We start from the raw sequence: 19,357 nt of genomic DNA on the forward strand, positions 1-19,357 counted from the left end.
GATGCTAAATTGGACCTCATGTGTGCAACTGTGTTTTCACACTGTGATGAGCTGGTGTCCTGTAAAGGGATTGTTCCTGCCTTGCACCCTATGCTTGCTGGGATAGGCTCCAGCCTCTCTGGTACTCTGCTGAGGATTAAGCTATTGTATGGTGTGGTATGTTTTATTTTCACATAAAAGCAAGTACATTTTAATTCATGTTTAAATACTTATTCGAATGTTTTGTTACTTTCTAAAACACCGTTTTGTCCCAAAAATGCTGATTTTTGCTATGAAGGTTCAGTTACTAAAATGTCCAGTAGGTGACATATAGTTTCGGAAAATACGTGGTGCTGCGTTTGTTCGTCACACAAGAGCAAATGAAATGTTTAAAATAATAAATAAAAAATTATAGCTTTTAATTTTTCCAAAAATATTTTCTTATTATGCCATATCTTCATCACAAACCTCCACTAACTGCATACCAAAGTCAAATTTACAGCACTGTGGTTTATATGTTTGTAAATGCTTACTTACTCTCAGATGTTATTATTACTTTTACATAACTTTTACATCAGCCGCCATCAGAAGATACTTTAAGGAGCACAAAAAGGAAAAAACAGCAGAAGAAACACAAGGTGGCATGATTATTAATATATCTGAACGTTCTGAGGGAGTGTTCACTAGGAAGGCACTGTACAACAAATGTTGACTCCCTGAAAAGTGGCCTACATTTGTTTCCTTTCAAGTGTAAAGTATTTAGAGTCATCTGAAAGATGTTAAAACAGGGAAATAGTAATTCTAGATGACATCTGCTCAGTCATCCATTTTCCATTTTAAAAAGCTCAATTTTGGTCTTGTCAGACCATAGAACCTTCTGCTTGGTAATTTCAGAGTCTCCCATGTGCCTTCTGTCAAACTGTAGCCATGATGTCATATGTGTATTTTAAAGGTGGCTTTCTCTTTGTCTGTCCTATAAAGCTAGGGATGCTGATGCACCCAGGAAACTAGAGTTCACATACTGTAGGTCTCTTGGTGGCCTCCTTCACTAGTCATCTTCTTCCACGATCACTCTGCTTTTGTGGACAGCCTGCTCTAGCAGATCTACAGCTGTGCCGTGTTCTTTCCATTTCTGAACGACCGATTTAACTGTACTCTAAGGCCGGGTTTATACTTCATGCAATGCAACGCATGCTGCAGTGGACGCTCCTGCTACGCAAGTGTTGTACTGTTTATACTTGTGCGCGTACTTTACGTAAATCTGGAGGAATCCACCAGGTGGCACTGCGAGATATTATCACAGTGAGAACAGGTTCGGCGTCGCTGTGTTGTGAATTGCCTGAAACACCCATTAAATTCCGATGACACCATACCGCAATATCTATGAAAAGGATATTTAATGATTAAATCCATCAATCCAGGGATTTGTCCATTCCAGCTAGCACTGGGCACGAAGCAGAAGCAATCCCTGGATGAGGCATCAGCTCATCGCAAGGTGAATACAAGCACACACATACAGTGAAGTCATTTTAGTGTCACCAAATCTGCATATCTTTGCAAGGAAACCAGAGCACAATGTGGGAATCCAGCAGGAAAACATGTAAACTCCATGCAGGGAATACCAGCGACGTGACTCCCTGCAAGACAGCAGTGCTAATGCTCCGCCAAAGTGTCACCACCATGTGTGTAATTATTAACAGTGTTCATTATTTAAACAAAATTAATGATTTATCTGTAAAATGTCACATACATACTTTAATGCATTTCATCATGAAAGTGACATCAAGTATAAATCTAAGGATTCTAAATGTGCAGAGAGTTGGAATATCATACATTTAATGTGTTCAGTGTGGCGATTTATTGCTGTTTGCTGCTGCTGTCAGACAAAAAAAGAATGGAATGTGAGATTTTTAAAATGTATCGTGTCATTATGATCGGGAATAAGCGACGCTTGAATATAAAAGCACCACGAATGCATCTATGTCGGCATTTTGCTTCACCACATGGTTCCATTCATCAAACATCGAAGCGTGCACATCAAACCTACTAGGATCCGCATAGAGGCTTTCTGTCACATGTATATAGTAAACAGAGACTCTGATGTCACGTTCCAACTTTATCACACTGCGCCCCCCCCCCCCCCCGACTTTTTGCTGGTACTGCAACTTGCGCATGTGTCCGCGTTAATTTCCGAGGACCTGCTCAGAGGACGCGTCAAATGAACGCTGGGAACATATGGCAGCCATGATGCGTGCACGTATGCGTTCTGAACGTGAAGTATAAACGAGCCCTAAGGGATATTCAGTGACTTGCATATTTTCTTGCCTCCACCCTTTGACTTGTACTTTTCAATCACCTTCTTATTACATCACTTGGTGTATTCTTTTGTCTTCACTGTATATATGTTAGGCCATGATATTGGCTCTCCACAAACTGGCCCTTCCAGATAAGGTGCATTTATACTACAATCAACTGAAATGTCCTGACTCCACACAGGTGATCTCCACTGAACTAATTCTGTGACTCCTCAAACCAATTGGCTGTACCACTGATGATTTAGGCGTGTCACTTTAAAGGAGTGAACACTTAAGCAATCAATTGTGTTGTGTTTTATATTTGTAATTAATTTATATCATTTTGCAAAGATCTGTTTTCACTTTCATTAAAGAGTCTTTTTCTATTGATCAGTGTCAAAAAAGCTAAATTAAATCCGCTATGATTCAATTTTGTATACTTCCAAGGCACAGTTGTGTTCATGTGTGTGTATGTGTATATATACTCATGTATATACTTATTCTCAAAATTGATGCATATATAGATTCGATCTATATGTGCAACACATTATTTCTGGGTGTAAATATATACTGTATATATTTACACCCAGAATTAACATATGTTGTGAATGCAGATGGAATCTATATATAATTCAGAGAGTTTATATTTAATCCTGTCATTAAATGCATCCGCATCGTGACAGATCAGAGAATCAGTGTCACTTTAACTGTGCAAAATTCAAATCAACGTCTGCTTATGTGGTTGTCGTATGCGGATAGAAAACACATTTGCATTTCCTTTTGAGTCAGATGTGGTCAAGCGCTACCTGACCACGATTGAATCACTGAAAATGGAATATATGGCAGGGGCCTCAAGCTAGGCAAATTCTGAGTCAGTGTTTAACCTGCACATTTTTGGAACAAGAAAGAAAAACTAGAGTAGCTTTAAAAAATATTTTCCCTCAGACAGAATGATCCAACTCCAGTATACTGTGGTGACAGGGGACACTTTAATGAATCAGGGCTACTTAAATGCATATGCCAAACTCTAGAAGACGGACATTTCTTTTATTCAAATATATTTTTCTGTCTGATAGATTCCCTTGCTCTTGTTGGCTTACATCATCAGCTAGCCTTAAAGCTTTTTCACAGGTTACCTTTCCACCCTGAGTGCCTGTTGAAATAGCACCATTGTCTCCTTTTGGACCAGTAGGCCCTTGATCGCCTCGGGAGCCCTTTTCTCCTCGATCTCCTTTATCTCCTTTCGGACCAGCAGGACCTGCATTAACAGGGACAAACATTTGAATTTGTTGTTTTACTTTTTTATATCAGAGTAGTCTAAAATGACTTTAGATTCATTTTCTCATCCTCTAAAGGATTCCTGTAATACCCCTTCTCTCCTTGAAGTACATATTGCAATGTATGTCACAGTTTTACCTCAATAAAGATTTTTGTTTTAAAGCATGTTAGTTTATTAATCTCAATATTGGACATCTGTTCACAGAACATCATGTGCCTTGTGTTTCAAAACTAGCTGTATTTACCTTGGGATTGTTTTAAATTTCATGCTGGGTACATCTTGAAATGTGTGCCCATTTTTTGCATATAATCCCCTTCTCCCCTGATATACTGTAATGAGAAAACACACAGTCTCCAGTTTTCTTCTTACCAAGTATGCCAGATTTGTTATCTGGTAAAGTTAAGATGTCAGTTTTCTGGAACAGTGCAATGAACCAGTGACTATGACGATCTTTTACATTCATGTTATCTGGAGATTTCAGACATTTTTCTTCAGCCCCAGATTTCTCTGTCTCTTTTGTGTATATTTTTTAGAGCATCTATTTGGCACAGACAAGTGCACATATCATATTTTTCTGCAAATGTCAAAGCAAAGCTACATCAGTTGGGACATAAATGCAAATGAGTTTGTTTTCCGCTCTCTAATTCATTTCAGTCACTTTGCTCTGCTTCAAAAGACAGGTTTCCAAATCAATGGCTTAGATGAAGTATAGATCTAACCATAATTCTTTTTTTTCACATGAAAAACATGGCTGCACTTGAATCCACAAACGTTTATCACTGCAAACATAAAGTACAGCTTGGTAGACTGAAGAGGTTTTCTCATGTCTAGACCAAAATTTCTACATATTAAAAAACACAATTTATTACATATTCAAAGATATATTAAAGTTTGCAATCCTGTAAATGTACCACATCCCCAACATAACTAAACCTTCAATGTAAACAGTCACGACATTGTGCTAATTTACCTTGGGGCACATCTTCATCTGGTAGTCCCCCTAGTTGGAGAAAGGTCAGGGGGTGGAATTGTGCACCAAGAAAATGTACGTCGGCCATTCCCCATAATTATATACAGGAGAGCTGAACTTCTAAACATAGCCCCCAGTTACACGGCTTGTATACACAAGTTACACGTGCAAGAAACATACGCAGACTGAGTGGGCAGAAAACTGAAACCTACCAATTTGAGCAGGAATGCCTTCTTTGACTTTGGGGGGTAAAGATTCAACTGAAAGAATAAGAAAAGTTGAAAAAGGTTAAAATTTATACTGCTGCTCAGGCAATAATTTCAAGAAAAGGTTAATGTCTCAATAATAAATTGTGATCCTTCCCTGTTTCACTAAATAAATGTAGAAAACGAGATTTCGTAATACATATTTTTATTGCAGCTGTTACTTTTCATGTTCCAACTCCTAAAGACACAACTAGCAGTTAAAACAATCAATTTACCATTTTCCGGCGTCTTATTGTGAAATCTGTGCCGCTAGATTTTCTCAGGTGGTGCTTAGGAGGCAATAATAAAAAATAAACATAATAATAACAATAAACCCAACAGAGAAGATGTCCCTGGCAGCTTTCATGTAGACATGCTGTGCTTTGAACTCTACAGGAGTTAAAATTTCCTCTTATAATATTTTCAGATGCACTGCGTCTGTGCTGGCAGAGGATTTCAAATCAAAACCAGATGACTGATGCTTTTCCACTTTGTGTGAGAAAGTAAGTGTCCAATTTTAAATTATTTCATTTGAAATAAAAATCAGCATAAGCTGAAGAAGTCTGTGTAGACAAAAACATCTTGTGGAAGGAAATATAATTTCTATGCCATTGTTATGCCAGAAATACTGTAGGTTATAAAGAGTGTGACGAATATGCTTGTGGATAGAAATTTATTTTTGAAATGAGGATTTTTTTTTTTTTACATAAAAGAACACTGAAACTGTGCCTCTTGCTTCATGGGATACATTAAGGTTGCTCTTTAAGAAATTCAGCCTGATTCAAGGTGAACCTGTCCTCTTTATTGAGTATTATTATGAATGAGACATCAGATCTATGACAGGATAAAGGCTCAGCACTGAGCTTTTCCTAGCCATCGGAGATTGCCAAAGTCAAAAGTCAAAGTGAACTGTATTGTCATCTCAGCCATATACAAGTATACAGATAGATGAAATTGCGAAGCTCAGGATCCACAGTGTAACAACATGACGTGCAAATAATAAATTAAAAATAGAATTAAAATTTAAATTTAAAATTAAAACACAAACAAGACAAGACCTTGCGCAAAGACAAGACAAAGAAGTAGCAGCAATATTGATGTGTAAGATATGTAATATAATAAATAAATAATAGATATAGATCATACAGAAATCATCAGTGTATGGTAATAGTTGTTTAAGACATGTGTAAACAATGACAGGTCAGAATGTTTCACAGCAGAAGGATAACAAGAGTGTCAAAATACTTTAAGGTCAGTATGAGATTTTCAGTTCTTTTCTACCTGCACACTCGTCTTTGCAGGACAGTGGCTCGCATGTATAAAAGTTCTGTTTTTAGAGGTGGTTGAGGCCGTGTTGAAGGTCCCAGGGGGCAGCCTGGTGTTAAGGAGTCTAACAGCTTGGGGGTAAAAACTCTCCTGCAGCCTGGCAGATCTGGCTTTGATGCTGCAGTATCTTCTCTTGGATGGCAGAAGTGTGAAAAGTCCATGTGAGGGGTGTAAGGGGTCCTGCACAATGCTGCAGGCCTTGCGGACACTGCGTTTGTAAAATATGTCCTGTAGTGAAGGGAGAGGCACCCCAATAATGTTCTCTGCTGTCTTCACTATCCTTTGCAGGCACTTGCAGTTGGATATGTTGCAGTTGCCATACCAGGCCGTGATGCAGCTGGCCAGAACACTCTCAATGGTGCCTCTGTAGAACACGGTGAGGATGGAAGGGGGAAGACTTGCTCACTTCAGTCGCCTCAGGAAGTGTAGTCTCTGCTGGGCTTTCTTGATTAGTGATGAGGTGTTATGTGTCCACGCAAGTTCCTCAGTTATGTGCACACCGAGGAACTTGATACTCCTAAAAGTCTCCACATCTAAACCATTGATGCTGAGTGGGATGTGGGCAAGACTTGATTTTCTGAAGTCCACGATTATCTCTTTTGTCTTGTCGACATTGAGAGATAGATTGTTGTCTTCACACCATGCAGACAGCCGTTCCACCTCATCTCTGTATGCTGTTTCATCATCCCTTCTTATCAGTCCCAGCACTGTTGTATCATCCGCAAACTTGATGATGTGGTTGGTGTTGTGTGTGGCTGTGCAGTCGTGAGTCAGCAGGGTGAACAGCAGTGGACTAAGCACGCAGCCCTGTGGTGCTCCAGTGCTCAGTGTTATGTTGCTGGAAGTGTTGCAGCCTATCCGAACTGACTGGGGCCTCTCTGTCAAGAAGTCCAGGATCCAATTGCAGAGGGTGGTGTTCAGGCCCAACCTGCTCAGTTTTACAACCAGCTTTTGAGGGATGATTGTGTGTGCAAAACTCCATAAGACTTTGTGTATTTTTTAATAATAATGTTTTATTTATATACACCTTTCCCTTTGCTTCAAATTCTGAGTGCTATAAAGCTGAAGGATTTGTCATCCATAGTGTTTAGGTTAGCATGGGGCACAATGAGATTGCCAGAAACAGTGGACCATAAGTGGCAGACAGAAACATAGTAATGGAGGAGGTTGGGATTTAGTCTGGTGCAAGACCATTCATAACATTTTACAGTATATTCATTCCTATATGAAACAGGGAGCTAGTGAAGATGGAGCAGGATGGGTTTTCTATGCTCAGTGCTGCTGGTTTTTGTAAGGACTCTTACAGCTGAGTTTTGAACCAACTGGATCTGTGATGACATATTAGAAGGGACACCTGCCAGAAGGGAGCTACTGTAGTCAATGTGGTATGTAATAAAAGTATGGACAAGTTTATCAGCATCAGAATAGCAGAGGAATGAGTGAACACAGGCTATGTTATGGAGCTGGAAGTAAGAATATTTCCTAATGTGATTTATAATTGTAGAATAAGAAAGGGAGGAATCAAAAATGACACCAAGATTCCTAATGGAAGATGAATGTCTGATGGTGTTATCACCAAAAGTGATTGAAAAGGAGCTCATGTTCTTAAGCTGAGCTTTACTGTCAATTAGCATGACTTAGTTTGAATATAACTGTAACAAAACTAATGTTTCAATTTCACTGAGGCAAGTGGTCAACAGAGAAAGCTTGCCAGAAACTTTGACTTTCAACACTGAAACAGTTATGAGTATCATCTGCATAAAAATGATAACCAGTCCAAAGTTATGAAATATGGCCAAGTGGAAGCATATAGATATAGATCAGCAGAGAGCCAAAGACAAAATCTTGAGGAACTCCTTGTGTGTCCGGGGCTGAGCTGGACCTGCTGTTGCCAAAAATTAACACACTCTTGTCTATCAGTCAGATAGGACTTAAACTACTGGAGGAAAGTATCAGTGATACCAAGAAATGCTCTCCATTCTGGACAGTTGGATATCATGTATGACAGTATCAAATACTGCATTAAGATCTAAAAGAATTAATATTATGGTCTGCCCAGAGTCTTCTGCCACAAACAAATATTAGTTACCCAAAGCAGAGCAGCATCACAGCTGTGCTGTGCTCTGAAAGCAGACTGAAAGGACTCCATCAGCTTATTACTAGTTATGTAACTAGAAAGATAGGAAACCAGGACACACTCAAGAACTTTTATAAAGAAAAGTAAGTGAGAGAAAGGCTGAAAATTGTTAGAATTATCACATCAAGATCGGACTTTTCTAACACTGGGGTTACAGAAGCGATTTTGAAAGCTGTGGTATTGACCTCTGTGTTTGGCTCGTCTGGTTTTACCTTCATGTATCTCTTGACTACATCCATCTCTCAATTCTTTTTTGACAGTTTTTGTTGCAAGGGAATTTGAGATTAAAACAGCAGGTGGGCTTGCCGATGCTGTGACCCAGCTGAATTGCTAGGCTTTTCATTTTGAGGATTTTGTTTCTTCTGCCTATTCTTTCTCACAGAATAAACATTCAGATAGGCTTATACTGCAGCTGGTGTCACCACATGGTAGCATGACTTGTTGGTGGCCTTACGTCTTTTTGACTAAATATATCAATAGATTACAATATGTTCAGAATTGTGCTGCTCGTCTACTTACACACACTAAAAAATCTGTTCACATTACTCCTGTCCTTTATGATTTGCATTGGCTACCAGTCTTTTCAAGAATCAAATATAAAATTATTCTTCTCACTTTTAAAGCCCTTCATGGTTTAGCTCCTCATTATCTGTCTGAGCTGCTGATTACTTACACTCCTCCTCGTGCATTAAGATCATCGGACACTAACTTACTCACTGTACCTAAATACAGGTTAGTAACAATGGGTGGCAGAGCTTTCAGTGTGATAGCCCTTAAAAATTGCAATGCTCTTCCTCTCAGTCTTCGTGAGGAAAAGTCTATTATTCATTTCAAACTCCTGTTAAAAACACATCTCTTCAATGAGTGTTATTCATTTTCTTGTATGTAATTTCTATTCTCTGGTTAATGTGTTTATTGAATTGTAAAGTGTCCTTGAGTGTATGAAAGGCGCTGCATAAATAAAACATTATTATTATTAAATAATAGCAACTAGTAACAAGTCTGGTAAGCTGTCAGGAGATTCTACTGTATTAGTTACTGACATTTAATTACCACAGACGGGTTTGTTCCTCGTGTTTATATTCTGTATATGTGTCTGCTAAGGCAGCATGTGCTGCTGTTAAGTGCATTTCTATAACACTAACAGAGAAACCCTAACAGAATTATCTTAATGTTTGAAATGTTAAATTTATAGTAAAATATTTTGACCTTTAGGGGGCGCAAATGCTTCACTCAACATCTAACTCCAGGAATTCAAAATTAAAAGACATTTAGTTTGAATAAAAAATAACTATTTTGATGTATGGCCTCTATTTAGTAATATCTTCATTAAACTGTTCTACCTAAATCTGACAAAAAGACTATACAATAAAACTGTTTTAAGCTTTTTGTGCAGGTATTTTCATTAAATATTTAACATTGCTTACTTTTACCAGCTGGCAAAATAAAACTGGTTAATGTTGCCTTGCTGCTCTTTCTCATTTTTCACTAGTGTGCTAATGAAGGGCTATTGTTAGATTTTTTTAATTAAGAGATTGACTTTAGACTACAAAAGAAGAGTAGCAGCTGCTTATATACACAAGCTCTAATAATTTTAATTAAAAATTAATCATGCCAAGACTTGAACTAATGTGCTAATAGCTGCAGACAGCAGGAAACATGTAAGACAAGAAGTCTGAAAATACCTTGTGAACATTTGCAAATGAACTAAAACTTCAATTTTACTGGAATTCAAAATGACTGACCTGTCAATGCATACCACTAATTTGGGTAAACAATATGAAAAAAATCACTAAAAAAACATTTTAAATTCATTACCTAAAACCCCTGAACACAACCAAGTACTACGTTGGATATTCACCTTTTTCAAATACATGCTTCTTCTCAGTTTCAATGGCGACTGGAGGCTTATGCTTCTCTTTCTCTTTGTCCTTCTCCTTTTTCACTGAAATATCGTCTTTTGTCACTGGGGGCAGAACTAAAGGTTTAACTGTGATGCTGGACTCCTTAAAAAAATTAAGACAAAAAAAGCTTTGTTAAACTATGACTCACTGAGCTAAGCATAACCTGCAGAAGGTATAAGTAAGTACTGAACTAAAGCATACACAAACACGTGCTTCCAAGAGACAGAAAAATACAATTTGGTTTAGTAAAATGCTTCATAAAAATAATATAATGTTTAGGTCACCAAATACATCTTTATTTTAGTGGACTGATCACTGATCCAGAAGGAGCATACTCCTGAAGAAAATATATCTCACTGCGTGATAGAACAATGGCAGGAAGGAACAGACAGGTGATAGCACCACAAGCTGTGTAGATGTAGAAAAACAGACTTGATAAGCAGGTGTCCTGACTACTTGATAAGTGTGTGATATGGGTTGTGGGTGAATAAACAGAGATACTTTTAAGTAGTAACAAGCTATGTAGCGAGGAAAGAAGGTAAAAATGAACCAGAGAGAGAAACAAAGTAGACATACAGAATTAAGTCTGGCAAACAAAAGAAGGCCATACAGTCCACCAAGCGTGCTTGGTTGCTAATAACTACACAGACTCAATATATCATCTAAATATTTCTGAAGGCTTTGATTTCAAGTACATGATTCAGTAGTCGAAGGCCACTTATTCTTTCCTGGTAGCACTGAGCCCAAGACAGCAGGTTAAAGCAGCAGTCCATCACAGGGACCACTCATACACACACTTATGCTACCTCTCACAATCAGTCAATCAATATTCTATTTATGAAGCACATTTAAATGACAACAAAGGATGACCAAAGTGCTGCACATTAACAAGGAATAAAAACAACTTCAGAAAAAAAATCAATAAACATATTAAACATATAATAATGTTAAATAAAAAAGTTAATCTTTAACTTTTAAGTTACAAAACAAAATTCTCTTTCCAAAGTAACAATGTGACTTAACAACAGGCGATGATGATCTGAACTGATTCTCACTCACAGGACAGAATATAAGACAGAAGTCAATAAAAATGAAAATACACCTTTGAAATGAAGCAAAAACAGACCGATACACTCTTTACTCATCTTTGCCATTGGAAGCTTCCACAACCACAGGCAGTTGTTTTTAATGTGTACATTCAAGGAAAACCCAATTTTATTATTTTTATTAATTAACCCAATTAAAAAAGCTGATTTTATGTTTTTTTGCCCCAACCCCAATTGAACTGATAAACTGAGTTTGTTTTTTCAAGCTGCACTAAATCCACTAGCCTTTAATCCCCAGCAAAGAACTGGCTGTTCACAAGGTGATATTCTAGCAAAAATCTTTTCTGCAGCAGACAAGCTAGTCACACAAATATGTATTGTCAGGCAAGGGCAACTGAGGATCACCTTCCAGGTTCAGACAAGATATGTGATACCCCACTAGGTCAAGAGCACACATTAAATACTGCACATTGAGTCCTTTTCTTAAATTAACATCTAACTAAAAGAACTCAGTTTTTGTGGAGATTTCATCTGTTGCTGTGCACTGCCACAGTGACAATTGTGATTTATCCATTGAGGCAGTGGTTCACGTCAAAGTCAAAGCGAACTTTACTGTCATCTCAACCATATCCAAGTATATAGATAGACGAAATTGCGAAGCTCAGGGTCCACAGTGTAACAACATGAAGTGCAAATAATAAATTAAAAATATAGATTATTTAATTTAAAATTAAAACACAAACAAGACAAGACATTGTGCAAAGACAAGACAAAGAAGTAGCAGCAATATTGACGTGTAGTAAGCAATATGAACATTGATGGAATGTACGGTATTTGCAATCTAGATACATAAATATAGTCAATAGATAGATAGATAGATACTTTATTAATCCCAAGGGGAAATTCACAACAGAATTCACAATCAATAGATATGTAATAAAATAAATAATAGATATAGATAATACAGAAATTATCAGTATATGAAAATAGTTGTTTAAGACATGTGTAAACAATGACAGGTCAGAATGTTTCACAGCAGAAGGATATCAAGAGTGTCAAAATACTTGAAGGTCAGTATGAAATTTTTAGTTCTTTTCTACATGCACAACATTTCCGATGATCCTCACCCCTAGAAAATGTTTGATTTATATTCCACACTTCCTAAAAAAGTAATATCACATTTGAAGATGAGCAAGTTACACTTTTCATTTTTGATCCACATTCTGAACTGTGGGTGAAGCTTAGGCACTCAATTGATGATCTGGGTATCCCGCAAAGCATCAGGCTCAGCAAGGAAATGATCGATAGGTTTTGGGATTGGAAACCCCCCATGAAACAACGGATGCTGCCATGCCACTAAGCAATGAAACACATTTGATGAGCTTTGTACCCCCAATAACACCTGCACTGCGGTTCAAAAATGTATCTGACGGACAGTTAAATTACTGCGCTACTGCTAGGACTGTCAGCAGGAGAGACGGGCTGGGGGTAACCTCCCCTCTGCAAAAATGTCAATCAAACCTTGAAATCGGTGAAGTTTCACAATCTTGCACAGAAATCAATACTTGACCTTGCCCTTCTCTTCTGATTATTGCAAGGTCCAAATTCTGTTCTCTTAAAAAAAAGTTATTCACCTTCATGAACGCTCCATTAGAACCCGCAAGAACGCATATTTCTGCGGCTCATTCACAGGTGGCAATTGCATGCACTGTGCTTGATTCTTTTCACATCATTTCACAACAGGAGCACTAACTAATACATGTCCTACAAGTGACAGCACACTGCAAGACACAGACTGCACCCTGACAATGTTGGACAATGCGACTTTGAATTGTAACGTAGTCTTCCTCTTTCTCGTACCCCTTGAAATGCTGTCTTGCACTCCCTGGGGCTGCGGGCACCTGAGGTTGGGAACTCCTGCATTGAGGACTGGCGTTAACCGAACAATTAATAGAGGTAACTGCTGCAGTTTAATGAAGATAAAAATGGAGGCTAATCTGTTATCTTCTAGGAGGAGGACAAAAATTAATTCAAGATAAAAAGCCAACAAACAATCTGGGACAAAACCTAAGACACACAGATAGTACAGTAAATCAGAACTTTTCTATTCAAAATTGGAATCCCCCCTAAAACTGTTTTAGCAAAACTTAACTTTAGCCACATGATTTATAGTGTTTATGGTTTTTAGTATTATGTAAGTTATACAAGTAGAGAAATTTATCTAAAGTAATCTACTGAGACCAACTTAGAATGCATGCCTTTGACCATAAATAACAGCTAATATTCAAAGTGTGGAGGGTAAATCGTCATTTCGACAATATAAAAAGATGTAATAAACATACACAAAAATCAGTCCTTATTGGCTATGCTGAGAAAACTAAAATTACAGTACAAATCAACCCTCAGGCCAATATAGAGTAAACTCACTCACGTGTGAATTTAATGTCCCCTTGTAACCCCATACATGCCTTTGAATGAACTAAGAAAACGTTCACTTGCTGTGGGAGAACATGCACATCGGAGACATCACAGACATGGCCTGGCCTGGCCTTCAAACCCAGTACTCTGCAGCAATCTTTAATTTATTGTTTTTTATCAGTATGCTGCTTCTGGAGTATGAGAATTTCCCCTTGGGATTAATAAAGTATCTATCTATCTATCTATCTATCTATCTATCTATCTATCTATCTATCTATCTATCTATCTATCTATCTATCTATCTATCTATCTATCTATCTATCTATTTTTTTATCTACACTAACCACTGTGACACTCAAAGCAGAAAGTAACCATTTGATTATCTTATCAGTATCATTCACTCTGAGTTAAATGGTTTATTACAATATTCATCGTTTAGGTTTGAGATCAGAAACAAAACAGCTAGTTTCAAATCTCAGTCTGAACATACACAGTGAAAATAATGTTAGGATGTTCTTTTATCTGTACACATTTGTTTGTACGTATTTTCTTTTTAAAGATACCTACTCTCAATAGTGAATTGTTGGGTCTTTGAAATAAAACAACTATTTATTCAACCATCTATCCATTCGGTAAACCAGCTGTATCTTATATTAAGTCTGTGGGGAGCAGGCGTCCGTGACTTTAGCGCACAGTGCAAGGCAAGAATCATACCTGGACAGGATGGCAGTCCATCACCTCTTCATTCGCTGATCCTAGGCCAGTTTAGTCAAATAAGCTGTCACAGAACCATGATGTAGAAGGGAACCACAGATCCACAGAAAACCCATGTGGACACAAAATGAACATGCAAAATCCAAAAACTGTCATTGGAGCAGAATTTGATTTTTGGTTCCTGAAGCTGTGAGGCATAAGCACTAATCATTTCCACTTATGTCATCCAAACTACCTTAAAAAACTTTACTATACAGAACAATCATTGGTGTATAACATTTGTTATTTTACATTTAGAGTCATATGATTATAATATCAGCATATATTATTTGCTTTGTTACGTCTATTAACCTCAATTAACGATATTCATTATGGAAAGTCATTAAATTCAAATGGGTGCTATTTTGTACATGCAGATTGGTATAAAAAAAAAAAATGAAAAAATGTTATTGCTTCTTTCCTTTTCATGGAAACAAAACTCAAGGCCTGTGGGCTGGATTCGGCCTTTGAACCTTTTAATGCATTAAGCTTAGCTGCAGCCTGCTACATCAATATTTTGTCATGATTTGGTATAATTCAGGGTCCTCAAATGCCGCCATTGTTTATTTCTATCGTTAGGTCCGATTCCAGTGTTGCTAGGGACATGTCCTCTGAAGTTGGGACCCATGCATAATCGACGAGACGGGATAAAATAAACACCTACGAGTTCAAAGATTGTCTCTGAGTGTAAACAGACAACAGGGTATTATAAAAATGTATTCATCTTTTCCATGTGTTTCAAAGAAGTTTTAATGCCCACAGGTTCAAGTGTTTTCATGTGCTAATTCCACATCCTTCTGTCAAAAATTGCACAAGGTGGACAGTTTGCTGACAGATCATATTTAAAAAATGTTACTTGGAGCCTACAATGATTGTTAGTGTTCTCAAAGATCCCTTTTATTTAAAATGTGTTTCATATCTACAGTAGATTCAATCATTGTACAACTTACATTGCATTTGCATTTATCTGTGCAGCACATCTTACTGCAGCTACCAACCCATAGTTAGAAAAGAAAGTGGCTGCTCATAATCAAAAAGTGGAAAAAGAAAGGTGTCATGTCACACTGCCATACACAACTTCAGTGTTTTAGCATGATGCCAAATATGTGATTGTCTCATGTAGGAGATGATATGTCAAAACCGGCCACTGATGCCATTCCGTTCACTTTTTAAAGCAATGCAGATAGAGGTCAGGGCTGGTCACCCTTCTGTGGCTTACCACAACACACAGCCCTACACAATTCCTTTCTCTTTTTTACTGACTTGATTATTTTATGTGAATAGAAAATGCATTTGCATTTCCACTCATGATAAATGTGATCGCTACCTGTTTCTGACCATTTCCAAATGTAGTCTGTCTGATCCATCAGCAGTGTGTTTACACCAGTTGTTTTTTTTGTAAATGTTGTCACATGCCGCATCTGACCACGTCCTCTGATCATAACGCACATTAATACAGGTGTAAATAAATGAACATACTTTGTTTAGCTACATATTGCAATGTACTTGGCTTCACTCTTTACGCTGAACTTCCTAATTTTCTTCAGGTGCAGGTTCATAGTTTTACTTTTGTTTTTGGGCTATTTTCCTTTTAGCAAGTTTCTTATTTTACATTCTAATTTATACATTGATGCAGATTTTGGACATATAAGTATATTTTTCTTTCTGAATCTTCCTTTATTCTGCAAGTAAAATGCATTGGCTTTATCAGCAGTTTTAGAAGGGTTGTTTATATGCCTGCTATGAATGTTCATAATGTTTAATTTTACCAGAATATGTGCAAAAATTATCTGGATTTTTGCCTAATCGCTGAACTGGTCAGCACACACTTTATAAACCTGGCATTTGTTGAACTGCAATATTTAATACAATGTACTGTATATTAAGCCTGCGTTTTTAACACTATGCTAATTTATTACTTGTATTGTGTATTAGTATTAACATGAATAATTTGAGAAATTTGTGAAAATGACAGAAAAATGTTTCATTTAACTCTCAGCAAACAATGAAGATGAGCTGGTGTAAATAATCGATTTAAAAGATATTGTTTCTAAGTTAGCAAAGATGAAAACAAGAAAAAATCAGTTTTGAATTTTAGCAATTTGTATCTTTATGATTGTAAATAACTTTAATTAAAAATATGATTATTATTTTTACTTTTTGAAGCTGGAATTTTGTTTGTAACATGGAACTACCCTGTTCAATTAACCTATATACTGTATTATTATGTAGTTATATTTTGTATAGTAGTATTTACACAGGTGGTAAATAAAATACACTCCATTCTAAAATGCAACTAAAATTTCCATTCATTTATCTAATAACTGGAGTAAACTGCTGGTTTTCTTTGGCATTATTTATCAAAAAATGTAAAAATCATTAAAAAAATACCCACGTATAGTTTGCATAAAATACACACAGTACATGAATGTAAATATATAAATCCATTCATAATCCATTTAAACTACCTGGTTACAAACAAAAAGTTGGTAAAGTAATATTATATGAAAGTCTAAAACAGCAATAATTCTACATTCCAAGACATAATCAGGGGCAGAATTGGGGGCACTTTTTACAGCTTCTCCTAGGACAGCAAAAATGGTGACCCGGGGACAGATGTAATTTTTTTCTTCTTGGTGCTGATTTCAGTGCTGAGGCTGCTGGTAGGTTTCCTGACCTTCTGCAATGTCCAAGAAAAAAAAGATTGATAAACAGGGTAAATAGTTTCAAGAGAGCTGTAAGGTAGAATATATGGCTGTGATGAGCACAGAGGTACCTGCATGTCTGTTTGTAAAGTAAAGTGACTGCAGTTGTTTGTTGATATATAACAGCTCTCATCGAGCATAGAAAAAACTGTTCTTTTTGTCTCTCAGTAAAATTGAGTTTGACACCCCTGCTTTAGAAAAATAGTTTTAACAGGATCAAAGGGTTCGATGTTACCTTGGAGGGTTCGACAGGCTTACTACTAACCTAGACAAAGCGAGGATAACAAAGGTTCATAAAAGCAGTACACATCACTCTCCATCTACCTCTGTGTTACAATCCCCTATAAATGCAAATCTTTTTTTTTTCTTCATTAAACCTACTATAGTGTTAAATAAAATGAGTTCAGACTGGAGTCCCAATCCATTATCTCAGAACAACAACAACACTTATTTCTATAGCACATTTTTTATACATGAAAGTAGCTCAAAGGGCTTTTCAATAGTTACAGCTAAACAGAGTTACAAAAGTAAAAAACTAAACAAAACAATAAAAACAAAACTAAAGAGTAATTACTTATATAAAGTTTATATAAAGCAGGCAAAATGAAAAACAGAATGTTCATCTTAATAACAAATACTATAGTCAGAAAGCCAGGGAGGAGTGGAAAAAAGAGACTCCCACCAGCTGAATGCTGGAAAAAACAAACCTGAACTGGTACGTAGTATCATCACCGAGTACTAGAGTAAAAACAAAACGCAGAAAACTAAAAGTCCAAACCTCAGGAAATGAGAGTAATGTGCCAGCTAAGAAGAAGAAATGATAACACGTAAAAAGCTTAACAGCATAATTTTCAAAATGCTGAATGAATGAGGGAGCATTGCTAGTCACAGAGTTGTCTGAGGCACAAGTACAACTAGCTGCTCGCCAAAGGTGGCTCAGAAAATGAAAAACCCAAGAAAATGTAAATTTTGCACTTGTCCTTCACTTTATTATTAATTTGTTATATATGTGATCTGTAACCTAGGTCATTTTTACTTTTTAGGAGCAAGAACTGGTCTGGCACCTGATAAATTTTTACCTTGTTGTAAACTTCTGTGATTGGGTGAGCGCATTATAATCAAACTCTTTGTCATTAAAAAAAGCATTGTCATCCAGCAACCTATGAATTCTTCTAATCCAGTTCAGGGTCATCAGAGTCAGAGCTCATCCCAGCAGCACAGGGTGTCAGTTCCTTGCAGGTTTGACTCACTCATTGAAGAGCCAATTAAACAAAAATAAATACCAACTGGAAAACTATTTTCTATTTTCTTTTACAATGCTGAAGATGCATAATTAGAGTTTATAAATGATGTACATCCTGCTTTCATCTCTCTGGAACCGCCCCTTCCTATATGCAGATCACACCCTGTGTGTGGACCCCATGACTGGGGCACCCGTTCGAGGATCAGAGACCTCTGCGATTTAGGAGCCATGCTGGACAGCCCATTAGAATGCAGGTTTTTGTTACTTGGTTTACTTGACTTGAATCAGATAACCCCTCCCACACACCTAAACTTAAACATAGTGTTTCCTGGCATATCAAGTAACATCACTTAAGTATAATGTAAAAATGACAACCTCCTTAACAGAGAGCTTTGGAGGTCCACAAACTTGAACTCTATTGGGATTATTGCTGTGTCATAAATTGTCAAATTAACTTCGTTAGCAGTCACCTGTTGTGATAAATTTCCATTCACGAGCAGAGCAAAGGCTTCAAGTCAACATCAGTCAGGAGCACAGAAAAGAAAAACGAAAGCATGAAGCAGCAGCTTGTGATGTACTTGCAGGTGTGTTTTAGAAATATACATTTGTCCAACTTCAAGTAACCTAGCTAACCTTACATCAATTGCCACTAGTTTAAAGCTAATGGATTACTGGAGTAACAATAGTGTAGCATTATGTTTAATAGCTTTGATATTGTGTATTTAACAGATATTATCTGATGTTCTAGTACCTAGCTGACACATGTTTCTGGATTATTTATTATCACTATACAGACCTCAGGACCTCTACAAAAAGGCTGTTAACATTAGTCAACATATGAAGTGCTCGGAGTGTTGCTGCATTAAAAACATGTTTTGAAATTTCATCAACACACAGGCTCACTTGGTTACTACTTGGTTATTGGCTGAATTGTGGAGAAGCACCAAGCAAGCAACTCTGACATACAAGATTAACTTTAGTTGATGATTAATTTTATTGGCAAGAAGATTCTGCTTAGGACCCCAGTTGGCTAGGGATGGCACTGCAACTACCACTCC

At 37.1% G+C, this 19,357-nt stretch overlaps 1 protein-coding gene across 1 annotated transcript in view; it reads right to left on the reverse strand.

Moving 5' to 3' along the window:
• Nucleotides 1-19,357, reverse strand: part of col18a1b (collagen type XVIII alpha 1 chain b) — a 190,798-nt gene that overhangs the window by 87,915 nt on the left and 83,526 nt on the right. The window contains 3 exon segments of the mRNA XM_051931190.1: nt 3,409-3,531; nt 4,735-4,782; nt 10,092-10,236. Coding sequence (XP_051787150.1) covers nt 3,409-3,531; nt 4,735-4,782; nt 10,092-10,236 — 316 coding nt within the window.

The sequence above is a fragment of the Erpetoichthys calabaricus genome, chromosome 8 (genome assembly GCF_900747795.2).
Source record: "Erpetoichthys calabaricus chromosome 8, fErpCal1.3, whole genome shotgun sequence".
NCBI lineage: Eukaryota > Metazoa > Chordata > Cladistia > Polypteriformes > Polypteridae > Erpetoichthys > Erpetoichthys calabaricus.